The sequence below is a fragment of the Lacerta agilis genome, chromosome 13, assembly GCF_009819535.1.
Source record: "Lacerta agilis isolate rLacAgi1 chromosome 13, rLacAgi1.pri, whole genome shotgun sequence".
In the NCBI taxonomy this organism is placed as follows: domain Eukaryota; kingdom Metazoa; phylum Chordata; class Lepidosauria; order Squamata; family Lacertidae; genus Lacerta; species Lacerta agilis.
This window is the reverse complement of record NC_046324.1, coordinates 9032179-9047720: the sequence shown is the minus strand read 5'-3', so window position 1 is coordinate 9047720 and position 15542 is coordinate 9032179. Positions and strand designations below refer to the sequence as shown.

Below are 15542 nucleotides of genomic sequence, written 5' to 3'. Positions count from 1 at the left end.
CTCAACGAAGGAGGGGGCAGTGGCTCGGGGTACGCGCCCCCTCCCGCGCCCCCCCTACCCCCACCCCCACCCCTGGAGAAGCGGCTTTTCCTCAGGACGGTAGGAGGTCAGGGCGGATACCGGCGTTATAGTGCTCGTTTGCGGCGTTTACTTTTTCCTCAACGCAGAGGCGCCTCAGGCTGCTGCTTTACCTCCGAGGAGGGCGGCGCGGGGGGGCGTCTCTCTGTGCCATTAACAGCAGTCGACGGGGCCTGCAGTTGCGAAGCAGGACGAGAGGAAGAGGGGGTTTGGGGAAGGGGGCGCTCCCTCGGCTCAGGCATGTTCTGACTTGCCCAGGCCTCGCTTCGCTGATAACACTTGGCGTGCCTGGCGTGAAGCGCATACTCTCTGGTTGCCCAAAGTGGAGGCTGCGTGTGCCCCCATTTTGGGGGGAGGGAGAGGGATGCCTGGAGCAGTGTTCCGCCTTTCTCCCTCCGTGCTGAAGAACGGAGCCTTTTCAGCCATGCAGGAGCTTTTGCGCAGGTGTTTCCAGGGTTCTTTGTGTGTGCGTGTGTTGCTTTTCCACTGCAACTTGTTTCAGAATGATGATGGTGATGATTGGAGATGCTCTAACTCGATGTACTGTAGCAAAATGCTGAGCGGCTGCTCACCACGGAGGACTGGCTCCTAAGGGGTATTTGATCAAAAAGTTCGCGCGCGTGTGTGAGAGCGAGCTTCGTAGCTTCCAGGTTTTGCCCTTCGACCAGCTCTGCCTTTGGAAAAGACAATAGTGCTGCTGCTATGATGCTTCCTACCGTCAAAGGAGACCAAATTGCCATTAGGGGTTCAGGCCAAATGGTCTGTCTAGCTCAGCCTTTTGTCTACAATATTTGGTCATATTGTGGTGGTATTGGTAAAATAAGGGGCATTATACGAATTAATCCTGCCAAAGATTAGGAAATCTATGTTTGGTTGTCTGTCTTGATGCCTATTAGCATATCTATGGTCACTACATTTAATCCTTTTTTAAAAGGACATTTCTGATACTTGTGACACACAAATCCCATGAAACACACTTCCACTGGCTAGCTGCCCATGGCGTGGAAAACATGGTTTGTCCTTTTTTCTTTAAACCTGTTGGGGGTCACACATAGTGTTTATGAGTCAAGTTTCTGGCAATTTTGAAATGCTTTGTAGGTGTTGAATACTTCAGAGCCTTTATATTCGGAGCATGCAGCCTTTTGCTCCTCTGTGTAGGAAGCCAAGCGAAACAATTAAGGAAGAGTAAGGAACTTGGAAGTGTTTCTGCTTTCTTTCTGCTATGGGCCTGTTGAGCATATTGTTTTTCTTCTCTAAGACTTGATGACTCCATAGACAAAATGCAGCAGTTTATTGTTATTACCCTTTACGTAGTGATCTAAACTAATGCTGATCTGTTGCTGTGCTTCTTAATATGCCTTGTTTCTGCATTTTACTAGTTGTGGGGCTGAAAGAGGATTGTTTGTATGAAGAAAAATCATTTGCTGTTAGGATTGTATTAGCTTGTATTTTTTTTAAAAATAGTTTATTTGGTGTTTGTCCAGTTGATACTACCATATATGCAAGATTCATATGGTGTGCAAGGATTCCGAGATGTGTGCTAAAATTATACTAGTGTATCTCTGTGTTTGTTTAAAATATGCAGCTGAAAACCAGAGGTAATCTTAAACATAGTTACTTGAAACTAGGTCTTGTTACATCAGTCTCTCAAGTCATGCCTGCATATGCTTCCGCATTACATTATTTATAAAATACAACTTGTTTATTTCGGGGGGGGGAAGCAGCAAGTTTGTTTAATTCTTTGTTAGGACATGAGTGAATCTTTTATGTGGTATATGAAGTATATTACCAGAAGATGTTCACTACTGTGGGTGACCTGTCACTTTGCACCTACAGGAAACCCCCAATTTATGCAGGGTTTCGTTCCAAGGCACCACACATTTAAGTGAATTTGTGTGTATTTGAAACACCATTGAAAAAGCCTGAAAACGCCCCAACCTGTTCTGCCTCTTTTTGTAATGTTTTTGGGTCACTTCCGGGCTTGGTGCAATGTGCGTGTGAGCAGCTACACACATATTGGGCACTCCTAAAATGGTCACTGCCTGTATTGTATGTTGCTTCTTCCTGTTAGAAAGCTGTAGAATAGATTTTTTTTTTTTAAAAAAAATTGTTACTAAAACTGAAGGCTGCATGATTCAGAAATAGAGCAAATTTCACAGACACAAGCAAAAATAAAATTTTAGCAATTTTTATTCTGGTAGCCTGGCATTTAAGTACACATCTAGGAGTAAGCACCATTGATATTACTGGGATGTGACTACCGGTAAATTCTTTTAGCAGTGTGTGGTATTAGTGATGATTTATCAAACATGTTAGGCTCATAAATTACTGGAGTCCTGTCTAATTTATGGGATTGATGTCCCTTAAACTTACCTGCTCTACTTGTGCAATAAGGGTGTTCTTCCCATGTGACTTGCAAACTTCCATACTCCTAAGTATGCCTGCAGTATACACCTGTAGCTGAAAATGACAGATTTTTACACTTAAATTAGCAGTCAATTTCCTGCAAAAGAGAGGTAGCAGAGTTGTATCTTTAGGCTAGGGAGTTGTCTTTAATAGAATCCAGCACATTTCAGAAATGTGGTTTTGTTTATGTTTTGCTGTTCAATATCTATATGGAGGCACTGGGGATTTAGAATTCAGAATCATTCAATAACTCACTAAACTTCATTTGTCATTTTTAAAATCTAAGTTAGAATAGTGGTGCCAGTTCTAAACTAATGCCTGGTAGCCATTTTTGAGGGGATAGTGAAAGTGAATCCAGCGGCGACAGAGGTGTTGGGGTGTGTGTGCGCAGGGTATGTGCCACATAGAGGTACTCTTTGTACTGAAATTTGAATAGTCATTTATTCATTGTGCAATTTATAGGATTGACTGCTACATTGTTGTTAACGTGGAGTTACTATTGAAAATGGTTTGGAACAGGTATAGGCAAACTCACCCTCCAGATGTTTTGGGACTACAATTCCCATCATCCCTGACCTCTGGTCCTGTTAGCTAGGGATGATGGGAGTTGTAGTCCCAAAACATCTGGAGGGCCGGGTTTGCCTATGCCTGGTTTGGAACATCTGGTGCAAAATGCTGCATCCTGCCCTACCTAACTGATACTAGGAAGAGGAAATTGATCCTACCAGTGTTGCGGCATTACATTGGTTCCGTATTAACTTCTGGGACCAGTTCAAAGCGACTGTGTTTGTTTTTATAGAGCTGTTTATGGCACAGACCCTGCAAATGTAAACCTTGAGCAGTTACCAACCCAGATGCAGATAGAGAAAATGGTAGGGGACTGCAGTGGAGCCTCCTTTCAAGATGGTCATCTGTTCATAATAAAAAATTATTATTATTATGTATAGGGAAGCTTTTAAATGTTTTATTATGTTTTGATATACTTTGATATACTTTGGAAGCCTCCCAGAGTGGCTGGAGCAACCCAGTAAGATGGACGGGGTACAAATACAGTATATTCTGGCGTATAAGACTACTTTTTAATCCAGGAAAATCTTCTCAAAAGTCGGGGGTCGTCTTATACGCCGGGTGGAAAATCTGTGGTTGAGTATATCTCAAACTATATTTTAACTGGAAAAGTTGGAGGTCATCTTATACGCCCAGTCGTCTTATACGCCGGAATATACGGTAAATTATTATTATTATTATCCATTGGAATGGATAACCCAGGGAAATGCTCTGAACCCAATCTAGAGGCTGTGTAACATTTCTGTTAGGCATGCTTTTAGATATGTTAGTAGTCTTGGTTTGGAATACAGTATAGATGGTTTCCATATATGTGGGTCTAAGACCAGTTAAAATAGTTGAAGCTTTTGTTTCATGCTAAAAAACAGAAAGCTTCATTTGGTGCTGTCTTCTGAACACTTTTATGATAAATAGGTGGGCAAGGCCTTGGTTACCATTTTATCTAGGTACTGTATTATATACAGCTTATTATAGGTGCTTTATAAACACAAAATGACTGAGCAATGATGCCTGCCATGGTAGAACGTCTATGTGGCATTTGCTTTTACGCTGCTTTTCATTACTGGGAAACCTTTGTAACCTGTAAAGAGCATAAATATTAAGATAATTTATTCTAACCTATGGTTTATGGGTGCAGTAGAACCTATTGCTGCCAAAAAATAATAATCCAGCCCCTTTGCTCTATCAGGGTTCAGATATCCTGTAGCCACCTACTTGATCAGTTTCTCAGCACTGATGCGTGGGTACAACTGTGAACTGCTTCCATGGTAACCACTTTTAGCTGTTGACAGAACTACAAATAAGTGGCTAAACTATGCAGATTTATTCAAAATGTTTATAGACATTAATATATGGTGGGTTGGTAACTTTAGGTCATGGCATTTGCTTGCCTATCCAGAAAAGTGGAACTCATCTTGGCTTGTTCATTTTCAGAGCAAGACTCCAAACCCCAGTCAAATTCTAAGCTCTGCTTCTGCTTTGTTCTTATGGTTTAGAGTGTTGGGGATGATGGTGAGTTTGCACAAGTGGAGCATTGCCCTCCCAATAATCCCAGAACTCTTAAAGCCAGAAGAACCCAGTCTCTGTTATTCTCCCCCTAACACACACTCATTAATCTCAGTCTCTCAAGGGGGATTTCACTTTAGATGATGATGATTGCCCCCATCAGAGCCCCCACTCTTTGCCCTCACCTGGCCTTCACCAAATTCTCAATCTCTCTGGACTCCATTTTCAGTCTTCCTCTGAAGGCAAAGCAGCTACAAGCCTCAGCATGCATGCATCCATTGAACAATCGCTGTATGATGTGTTGCTAGGTCCCACCCTTGTTTGCTGCGGTGGGGAAAATTCCCCCCATATCAGTTCTTTCGTTCATACACAGGAAAACCTGAGGGAGGGCATTGGGATGGAGCACCCCTCTATTAACCCTCCCTCCCAACATTCAGCAGGCCTTCAGGACAGAGCAATATACAGTGCCATAGAGAAAGGGTGGTCCCTATCAAGGCCTCCAACCAATCCAGTTTGCAGCATTTCCCAATCTTTATCTTTTATTCATTCAGAGAGCAGAGGAGCCACATTAAGCATGTGAGTGTGGCAGGCTATAGCTTGCCTTTATAATATTTTTATTGCTTTGCCTGAAAGGTTTGTGAGTGAGAGAGAGGGGTAGGCTTGGGGGACTTGAAGATGAAGTGCCGCCAAACATCAGAAAGATCATGTCAGTGAGTGTGTTTATCAAATTAATTTTTGAAAACAGCAGAGGACAACATGGAAGGGGAAGGTGGGTTACCATCACCAACTTGTCCCCCAAATTATAAATTTTGTTACCCCCTTGTTCTGTTGTCAGAAGTAGCAGCTGGTGAGGACATTTGGAAGAAAGAAGGGAGATTATGCAAGCTTCTCTTCCTCCCCTCCATTGCCTCCTTTCCTCTAAGAATTTGGGCTTGACTCTCCTTTCATTATAGAAGTTGTTAAGTTTCTTTCTCTCAGGATTAGTAAAATAAGACTTCGGTCATTGAAAGTAAGTCCTCTAGAACCCACAGGGGATTACTTCTGAGGAGATAGAGGCCTGTTAGAAGACTGTTAATATTAGTATTATCCCATAATTTATCAGGTGCTTATTGTAAACAGTGAAATCAGAGGGAAATGAAATGTGGAAAGTCTGGATTTCGTTTTTCCATTTAATCTCACTGTTTACACTCCACCCACCTAACAAATGTAAACACATTTACTTACAACCTGGGATAAAAACTTCATGCATCTGGATTGAACTGTGGTCCATGAAAGCTCCTGCCATGATACATTTGTTGTTTGTTTTCTGGAAACGAAAAGACTAATGATAGTTAATTGTTATTTTCTATTTTGAGTGTACCAGTGCCACTTAGCACCCTAACTTTAGCAGTGTACAGTGCTGCTTACTGAAATCAGAGTTCATTCAGTGTGGATCCAGAGAGGAAAAGGTGAAAGTATTTCATCTTACTCCATACCACAGGACTCTCAGCTCCCAATTATTTTACCTCCCTAGTATAGATAAATTTACAGTGCAATCCTATACATGCCTACTCACGCAAATCCCATCGAATTCATTGAAAATTATTTACAGATAAGTGGATTGAGGATGGCAGTCTTAGTTGATTTTAAAATGTATGTGTGAAATTTTCCATAGGGTTGCTGCCTAAATTCTAAAAAAAGAATGTTGCCATCTGTTGTTGAGTCAAGCTTGCACATGCAAGGGTTTTGCCCCAGTAGGAATTATGGAACTTTGCTGAAATTTACCACAGCAACAAAAACAACTATAATAATAGTAACATATGTGTTAGAGTTCTAATCTGAGCAGCGCAAGATGGTAGACAATTGAGCTCTGTGCTGATCATGTACACCAGAGGTTTTCAACCTTTCTGTGTCCACGGCTCCCTTGACCAACCACATTCTTTTTGCGACTCCCCTGTTGCCTGCGGGCAGCCCCTCACCTCTTTTTGAACACCCTCCCTTGTGAAGTGTTCCCTCGGCCTCCTTTTCTCTCCCCTCTCCTTGGGAGTCCTCTGGGCAGCAGCAACCACCGCCCCTGGTCTCTGAGCTTACATGCCACAATAAATGTGGCATCCCAAGTACAGTGGTACCTCGGGTTACAGACGCTTCAGGTTACAGACTCCGCTAACTCAGAAATAGTACCTCGGGTTAAGAACTTTATTGCAGGATGAGAACAGAAATCGGGTGGCGGTGGCAGCGGGAGGCCCCATTAGCTAAAGTGGTACCTCAGGTTAAGAACAATTTCAGGTTAAGAACGGACCTCCAGAACGAATTAAGTTCTTAACCCGAGGTACCACTGTACCCAAAACCTTTTAGGTAACAAGATTCTGAGGACTCAGCTGTACAGGCAGTCCTGCAAAACATGTTATCTTGCGAATGGAGTGTTCATAAGCATGCTACTAGAGAGGTAATGCTCAAAAATAATGAATTAGGTTGTGATCCCAATCCCATTTGCCTGAGAGTAGGCCCTTTTGAATTCAGTAGGATCTATTTCTGTGTTGAAATGTTTAGGATTCTGAGGTTAGGCCTGTTCTTCCAATAATTTTGATATAATAAACATATTTAACGGTGACTGCAGTACTTGATGAACCTGCGACTTAATATATTGGGTTAAGAATATCTATGTACATACCCGTATTTATAAATATTAATTATTCAAATGACTGATGATTGTCCACTACTGCTGAGGCTAACTCCCATTAATGTTTGTGGTGGTCCATTAATAATTGCTGTGAGAAATGTGATATTAAAAATGTGTCATTGATGTGAATTGTGTATTAGTTCACTTGTTTAAATAAAAGATTACCGTAATTGTTAAAATGTGTGACTGAATTTTAAAATATATTAACATTGACAATATACACAATCTCCCCCCTCCCCGCGGTGACTAGACATTCTGTTGTTGCGCCCATAGTCTAGGTTTAAGGAGCCATTAACGAATAGCTTACATATCTGAGTTTCTAACACTGTATTGGGTACCTCTGTGGAAGACTTGCTTGTCATTGCTGAAACATTTTGGAATATTTTTCTGGTCCCAGCTTTTTATGCAGCTATAGATAAAGCTTGGCTCCAAATACCTCTCCAGCCCCAGTAGACATACTTCTCATTCATTCTTGACACCAAGTGATTAAACTGTTTTATTCTGGGCTAAACATTAATAGTTTTGTGTTCTGTCTTTTCATGCCTGAATATGAGCAAAAATATATCTGTTTCTGCAGACAAAAGAGGAGCTGTTGGTTGGTTGGTCATATACACAAAGTAGACATATGAAATATTAGGGTTACTCTTCCTTCACAGAGCTCTTTTAAGTGCTAAAGAACTCACATAAAGAGAATAATTCCAGTATGTATTGATTTATAAACCTTGTTGGACAGAGTCAGTGCTGTGCATAACAGAATTGTATCCAATTTTAGTCATGCTCACTACAAAAATTAATGGATATGACTAATATAAAAGTAAAGGTAAAGGTACCCCTGACCGTAAAGTCCAGTCGCGGATGACTCTAGGGTTGTGCGCTCATCTCGCTCTATAGGCCAAGGGAGCTGGTGTTTGTCCACAGACAGCTTCCAGGTCATGTGGCCAGCATGACTAAGCCACTTCTGGTGAACCAGAGCAGTGCACGGCAATGCCGTTTACCTTCCCGCCAGAGCAGTACCTATTTATCTACAGTGGTGCCCCGCTAGACGAAAATAATTCGTTCTACGAATTTTTCCGTCTAGCGGTTTTTTCCGTCTAGTGAAGCGGCAATGACAGCCGCGCTCCGCTAAACGAAAAAAAAAGACGAAAATTTTTCGTCTTGCGAAGCAGCCCCATAGACTTTTCCGTCTTGCGGGGCAGCTTCCGCTAGACGAATGCCGTTCGTCTAGCGAGTTTTTCGTCTAGCGAGGCATTCATCTAGCGGGGCACCACTGTACTTGCACTTTGACGTGCTTTCGAACTGCTAGGTGGACAGGAGGAGGGACCGAGCAACAGGAGCTCACCCCATCGCGGGGATACAAACCGCTGACCTTTCAATTGGCAAGCCCTAGGCTCAGTGGTTTAGACCACAGCGCCACCCGCGTCCCTCTGTGACTCATATAGATATTTTAATTTCAGTGTGTCTACTCAGGGTAGAACGTAGTTGGATACAACCCATTGTTTTTAAAGTGCTCAGTAAATTCTAAGAGTAATACAATGACTTCAAAATAATACATGTGACTTTTTGATTATTACTTACTTTTTTTAAACGGCAAAATATTATTGAACATGAGGACTCCTTGCCTTCCTAATGGTTGTGATTATACCGCTGAATAACACTTGAACGGCATTATGTTATCACAGCCACCTAAGTTCTATGAGTCTCTCACATTCTAGGGTGATGCAGCTTCTCAACATCAACCGGCCAATTGGGTTTTACAGAAGACATGTAACTTGGAACATAAAGATTTTTCTTGGGTTAAACGACAAAATGCTATTGTACCTATCCTTTCTGAGCCAGGTATGTCAAAACAATTAGGTTAACGGTAAGCCTAAGAGGATAGTAGTTAGAAAAATGGCCTATTATAGCACCCGTTAAAAAAAATACATAAAATTAGATATTGCCTTAATTTTTCGTAAAATCAGATCATACAACTTTTCAAACATATCTGCATTACAGTACTACACCTGACATTACCTTTTTCCTAGACGGAAATGAAGCAAATTCTTTTGGAATTCTGTTTCTTTTGTATTTTCTACTTGGGCTTTTTGTCCTTTGGTTTTGCAGCCGGGTATACATAATTTACACAGGAAGCCCGCCTTATACCAGGTAAGACAGTTGATCCATCTTGTGAAGCATTGTCTACTCTGACTGGCAGTGGCCTCTCAGTTCCATCCAAATGAGATCACAAAGCCACCTTATACTTCGTATGGTGCAATATCCACATATGGACTGGACAGTAAAATGCCATCTGATTGGTGAGCTTCAATGGCCATTAACCAATATTTTAAGCTAGTTTGTCTTGCACGTTTTGAACTTGTGGGGGCATCTTAAGTTACCTGAGCTGCTGTAACCACCACTGCCTTGCCCAACAACAACAATCTTTTAGTGGGTGAGCGTGAAGAGATTCTCATGTGCAGTGACAGATATCTAGTAGCTGTGTACAAAAATCTATTAATTGGAATGAATGTATATGGAAGTTTGTTCTAGCAAAAGTGCTGTTCCCTCAACAGATGTGGAATTTTCCTGTGGGGAAAACAGTAGGCTTTCTCATCTTAACAGAAATAGCTTTGAGTCGTACATGTCTGCAGTGTACAGAGTCAGAGGCTGGCTTCAGTAATATGGTGCCCTAAGCAAGGACAAAATGTGACGCCCCCTTAAGTTTGAGTAGGTACTTGTGTAAATATAGGTTGCTGTTGTTATTACGCACCCCTTTGGCCCGGCACCTTTTTTGGGGGAACTGTCTACACCACCCTAAATCCGATGCTAAGAATGGTAATTGCCTAATACTGTTAGAGTGTTACAAAGGTATTACATTATTTTTGATTGAATAAAGTACTGTTAAAACAATACTTTAAAACTCTTTATTAAAAAGCATTTCACAAATTATTTATTCTAAAAGAGAAAATGACTCATATGGGTTCTCCCCGAATTCTTTCCCCCCTCTCCCGCTGTTGGAAGGCTAAATGCTTTGCATGAATCAGTTATTCGGTTAAGTATAAGTTTTTAGCTTTTGGGTAGTAGAGCTGGGGAAAACTGCTGTTGGTCAGAGCAGGCAAGGCTAGGCAAGATGGCCCAATGTTCGGACTTTGTATATGACAACTTCTTTTTTTCCATATAACATAGTTTATCCTTTAGTGAAAATGTCGGGTACTTAAAAAAAATCTCTCTACCTGTCTTTAAGCAAGTTAAAGAGAAACTGAACTAAGTAAAGGTTTCAGGAGCTCTGAAAATACATTCTAGGGTTGTCAAACAGCAGAAGATGGAAAGTAAAAAGTTAGGATAACAGAATACTATACAGTATTCTTCAGGACTGTATTGCAGAAGAGGCACTATGATGAGCTGAAAAGTGCATATACAGTAATTAGAAATACAAGTTAATGCAATCAGAGTCATTTGAGTCAAACTGAATGTACAGCTTTAATACATGAGAAGGATTAGGGAATTTCATGATAGGGAAGCAATCCAAGCTAATGGTAATAGGCTGTTATCAGGCCCCTAGGAAAATAAAACCTTGTCATTTCTAATGTTTTGTTTTTATAAATTGACTTACCTGAAATAAGCTGCACAACGCCAGTGAAGTCTGATTCCTATGGTAAATTCAAATTAAGTCAACAAGGCTCTGTCTTTCTTTGAATATGCATATTAATGTCAAAGTGCAAGTATAATTGGTCATTCTAAAGATAAAAGTATCCCAGCCTGTTAAGGAACTGTTTTAATTAATCTTCTCGGTTATTAATCTCCCTCAAAGGAAGTATTTGATATCAAGCAGACAATAATTCTTAAATGTTAGGCAATAGTGATACAGAGAACTCGATATGTGGCTGCAAAATTTAAAAGCACATGGATATGAACTATTTCTTAGTGAGATATGTTTATCGAGAATGTTTACAACTATCTCTAGAGTTGGCAGTAATAGACATTATGTTTTGGGTTAATGATGTCTCCAGAATCTGAGGGCTTAGCTTTTGTGTTCTTGGCTGGGGATTGAGCAAGTAACCATTGGTAATGACAGACTTTAAATTTGTTTCATGATTAGTGGGGCTAAGTGTGAAGGGTACACTGTTAGGCAAAGATGTATTGCCTCTCTTATGCCAGTTTGATGAATAAGGCATTTAAAAATGTTGGAGTGTGTGTGTGTGTGTGTGTGTGTAAGTAAAATTGACTTTCCTTCTAACATTTAAAAACTGAAGCTGACAATGATTAATAGAATCAGCATTAGGTTGAAGGATTTTATCATGTCTGCTTTTGAAACCAACTTTATGTTAAACATTTCATACCCCATCTTCAGTTTGAAAACTTCTAGGGCTGCTTGCAATATAGAATTTAAAGTCTTTTAAATTTGTCTTAATGCAGAAGCGATTGCTGCTATATTTTAAATTGTATTTATAATTACTTTGTTATAAATACTATTTTAAATGCTACAAAACATAGCAGCAATCGCTTCTGCATTAAGACAGATTTAACAGACTTAGAGAACTTGCCTTGTAGAATTCTTATATCCTACATAGCACATATTATGTTTTAAATTTGTAATCTTAATTTTGTAAAATATGATTTTGAAATTGTATTCATAATGCAGAAATGCACAAGCCTTGCATATAACAAACCTAACAATGAAACTGTGGCTACCCTTACTTTACCCAAAGCATTAGCTGGCAATCTCTGTGATTTGTATGATGTACAAATCATTTGTGTTCTTGGGCATTATTGCTGTCAAGCATTATTTTTCCTTTTGTTCTACAGTATACATCTAGACTCATGAAACATTGTTCACTAAGACATTAATAAGTGTAGCCATGTCCACTTATTAGTTACCCGATATAAAGCTAATATACTCTTCTAATATCTTAGATTGAAAAGTGTGAGACTTTTGAAATGGAGGAAAACTGCTACTGTATTTCCAATGTCAGGGCCGGGAATGGCTATGGGTAGTGTCCATTTCTATTCAAGTTTATACAGTATTTTCCACAATGAGAAACAACAAATGGTTACACTGACTCTGGCAACCTGATGAAAATGCTGCTTCCAAAATAGCTATCATTGAATTCTATTTTAGTGAACAGCTTGTTCTTTTATAAATAGGATTTTGATCTTACAATTGCCCTTTTTCTGTTGTAGGTTATATAAGATTCTCCCCTACCTTGTGGAGGACTTTGGAGTTGCCCATCGAATGTTTGGTGGAAGAACACTAATAACCTGGATATGGTGCCAAAAGATCTCCAAATGATTTTATAGTTTGACCCAAATGATTCTTCTGGATATATATTTCTCTCTTCAAGAATAAGTGCAAAGTCCAAATCCTGCTCACTGGAAGATATTTTTATTTTAAGATCATGGACCATCTTACTAGGGAGAAAGATGAAAGGCGAACCGCAAAAGGAAATCCAACAAGAAGTTCACACAGTTCCCGAGCATCAAGTTCCACTTCAGCCTCTGGTGTTCTTATGGTTGGGCCCAATTTCAGAGTTGGCAAGAAGATAGGCAGTGGAAATTTCGGAGAGCTCAGGCTAGGTAAGAGCATATAATTTTCACAGGTTGTAAACAGGGCTACACTATTTAGTTAAAATATTTTGATCTGCTAAAAGTGTGTCCCTAATTGTGCAGTTAATGTAGTACATGTCAAAACTTCAGATAGCAGGTGCCACCTTAGGAAAGGCATTGCCTTGTCTCCTGTGTATGGGGGATGCCCTTTCTAAGGCAGTTTTTGCTGCAGTATATACATGCCTCATCCAAAACGTATGTTTTTCATATTGTTTTATATGAAAGTTATAATTAACACTTCTTTATTTGGGTGACATCTTTCTCTCCCTCCCCTTTTCTGCTCAGGAAGTTTTAATATACTATTTTTTTTTACTATACATAACTTGGTTTAGCTGAATAATTTTCATATATACAGAAAATTATGAAGCTTATATAAATTAATAAACAATGCTTAATGCAGTTCTTTCTTGAGCAGCTGTTTTTCAGATTTCCACAGTATATACCGGTAATTTCCTGTTCCATAATGCTGCTAAATGAAATTTTCCAATATAGACAAGCAATTATCTTGCTCCTATTTTTTTAGAGCAGATAAAAGAATTAAAGCCCACTATAATACTCACCAGTTTATATTGGTTTTAACTGGTTGCTGGAGAATGCTGTTTCTTATAATGATATGATGATATCCATTATTTCCTATGGGAACATTTCTAATCCATGCTCCCTCCCTCCATTCTTTCTTCCTGAAACTGCAGCAGCCAATCAGGTAAAGGCAAACAAAGGAAAAACTGATTTGTCTGATCTTTCCCCCTCCCCCTCCCCCTCCCCCACATGGTTTCTGCCTAAAATTGCTTCCTCCAACCGGCAAAACACAAACAAGTAAGAAAGTAGGCAAACTCCAGTTGTTCAGATATCTGAGCCAGCCTTATGTAGTGAAGTTTGCATATAATTCTTTGTGTTCAGATAACTGAGATTTCAGATAACAAGCGTTTTGATAGCGGGATCCATGTGTGCAATATTATTCCTAAACTTTCTTGTTTCTGGGTAAAACGACCAGCTAAGGGGAAAGTCAGCTTTCCCCTGTCCACACAAACAGCACATGCCACTCACCATATAAAACATCTTAGGTAGCTATAATGCATTCAGATACTATTTCATCCATAATTCTCTGAAATTCTCAATGTTAATGAGGCAGTTTAGCTATTCAGGTTTGTCCAGCGATAATTCCATACATTCTCTATTTTCTCACACACAAAAGAAATGCTAAGGTCTCTGCTATGACACATGTGCATCATCTAAAAATAAATGAATTGTGCTTCTGATATACTTTTACCCATACGCAAACAATAACTTGTTTGATTTGCACATCTAATCAGTGGTTTGCTTGTTCAGTCAACTTAAATTTTATATTCTAAATTGATAGTTCAAGACACATGCCTATATTTTCCTCCTCTGTCCAGGACCTTTAATTTTTCTCCTGCCCCAAACACCAAAGGGCAGGTAGGCAGCTGCTAATTTTGACTGTTGCTTCCTCGGAACATGAATGCTCTTTCTTCACCTTTCTCCCTCACCCAGGGGCGTAGCTAGGGAATTTGGTACCTGGGTGCAAAGAAATTTTTGTCACCCCCCCCCATTGAAATTATTAAAAGAAGGAACAATAATATACAGTTAAAAATTTTATTTTCTGGTTTATTTACCTACATTGGTTTATTTACATTGTGAGCAGGGGGAATGAAGGCAGGCAAGGGAGATTCCTCAAACCCTGCCTCGCTTCTCGGGCAGGGGAAGGCACCTGAAGGTGGTAGGGGAAGAGGGCTATTTGGTGACCCCTGCAATGAATTACCCTAGAGGGATATGGGTGTTTCCCCCAAATGTTGGCACTGGACTCCTGCACTGCAGAGGGTTGGGCTGGATGACCCTTGGGGGTCCCACACAACACTACAATTCTGTGGCTCAAAGCATATTTTTTGGTTCCCTGAGCCTGCCCCATGGGGAACCCCACTTTTGGCCCTAGGTGGGAACCTGCAGCACCCCTGTGGAGTTTTATTTATTGCACACACACACAAACATGCACAAAACCAAACAAACCTGAGAGCAATTGGTGAAGAGAGTCAGTCAATAAATCTATTGGTAAAAGCAACTCATCAGAACAATCAAAGAATAAAGCCAGCAATAAACTAAAAAAAAGATTAAGACATTGGCTTTCTAAGCATCTGGTCAGGCCTTAGAATCACAGAGTTGGAAGGGACCCCGAGGATCATCTAGTCCAACCCCCTGCAATGCAGGAATAGGCAACTATGCCATACAGGGATGGAACCTGCAACCTTGGCGTTATCAGCACCATGGTCCAAGTCCAACCAGGCAGGCACACATTACCTCCACAGTCTTCGGCTGCTGGAAGGCTCAGGGGAAAGTGAAAGGGATGTGAGGATCGCTTGCTCGGCCATCGATTTGTTATTCCTGCAGCAGGAATAACAAATCGCCAGCCGAGCAAATGATCCTTGCTCTGCACGGCACGGCCTAATTTTTTTAAAAAAATAAGTAAAAAAATTTTTTTTAAAGCCCCCGGTGTGTCGCCCCAGCAGGGGTACTGCCCGGGGCCCCCGACGCCCCTGCCCTCACCCCAAAGAGGTTGAACTTTGTGTTTACTCTATAGCTGATACACTACTTGGGAAAGACTTTACAACAAGTTTTAGTTGGGGAGTAAAATAAACCTCACTAGGGTGTCATTTATCTTGATTTTATTGAGCCTCAAAAGAATGAGGAATTTTATTTAAAATCAAATTTCAGTTACGTTTCTGAAGAAAAGTAT

General features: G+C 40.4%; 1 protein-coding gene across 7 annotated transcripts in view; it reads left to right on the top strand.

Annotated features, from left to right (window-relative positions):
- The window catches only part of CSNK1G1 (casein kinase 1 gamma 1), a 49052-nt gene continuing 33510 nt past the window's right edge, over positions 1 to 15542 (top strand). For 3 of the 7 annotated variants that reach the window (XM_033167748.1, XM_033167750.1, XM_033167747.1), the window contains exons 1-2: positions 1 to 99; positions 12371 to 12763. In XM_033167748.1, the coding sequence (XP_033023639.1) occupies positions 12586 to 12763 (178 nt within the window). In that variant the 5' untranslated portion in view covers positions 1 to 99; positions 12371 to 12585. Of the gene's footprint in view, positions 100 to 504; positions 523 to 8944; positions 9050 to 12370; positions 12764 to 15542 lie in introns of those variants that run through there. The other 4 variants (XM_033167749.1, XM_033167742.1, XM_033167744.1 and 1 more) reach the window with 3 other exon arrangements.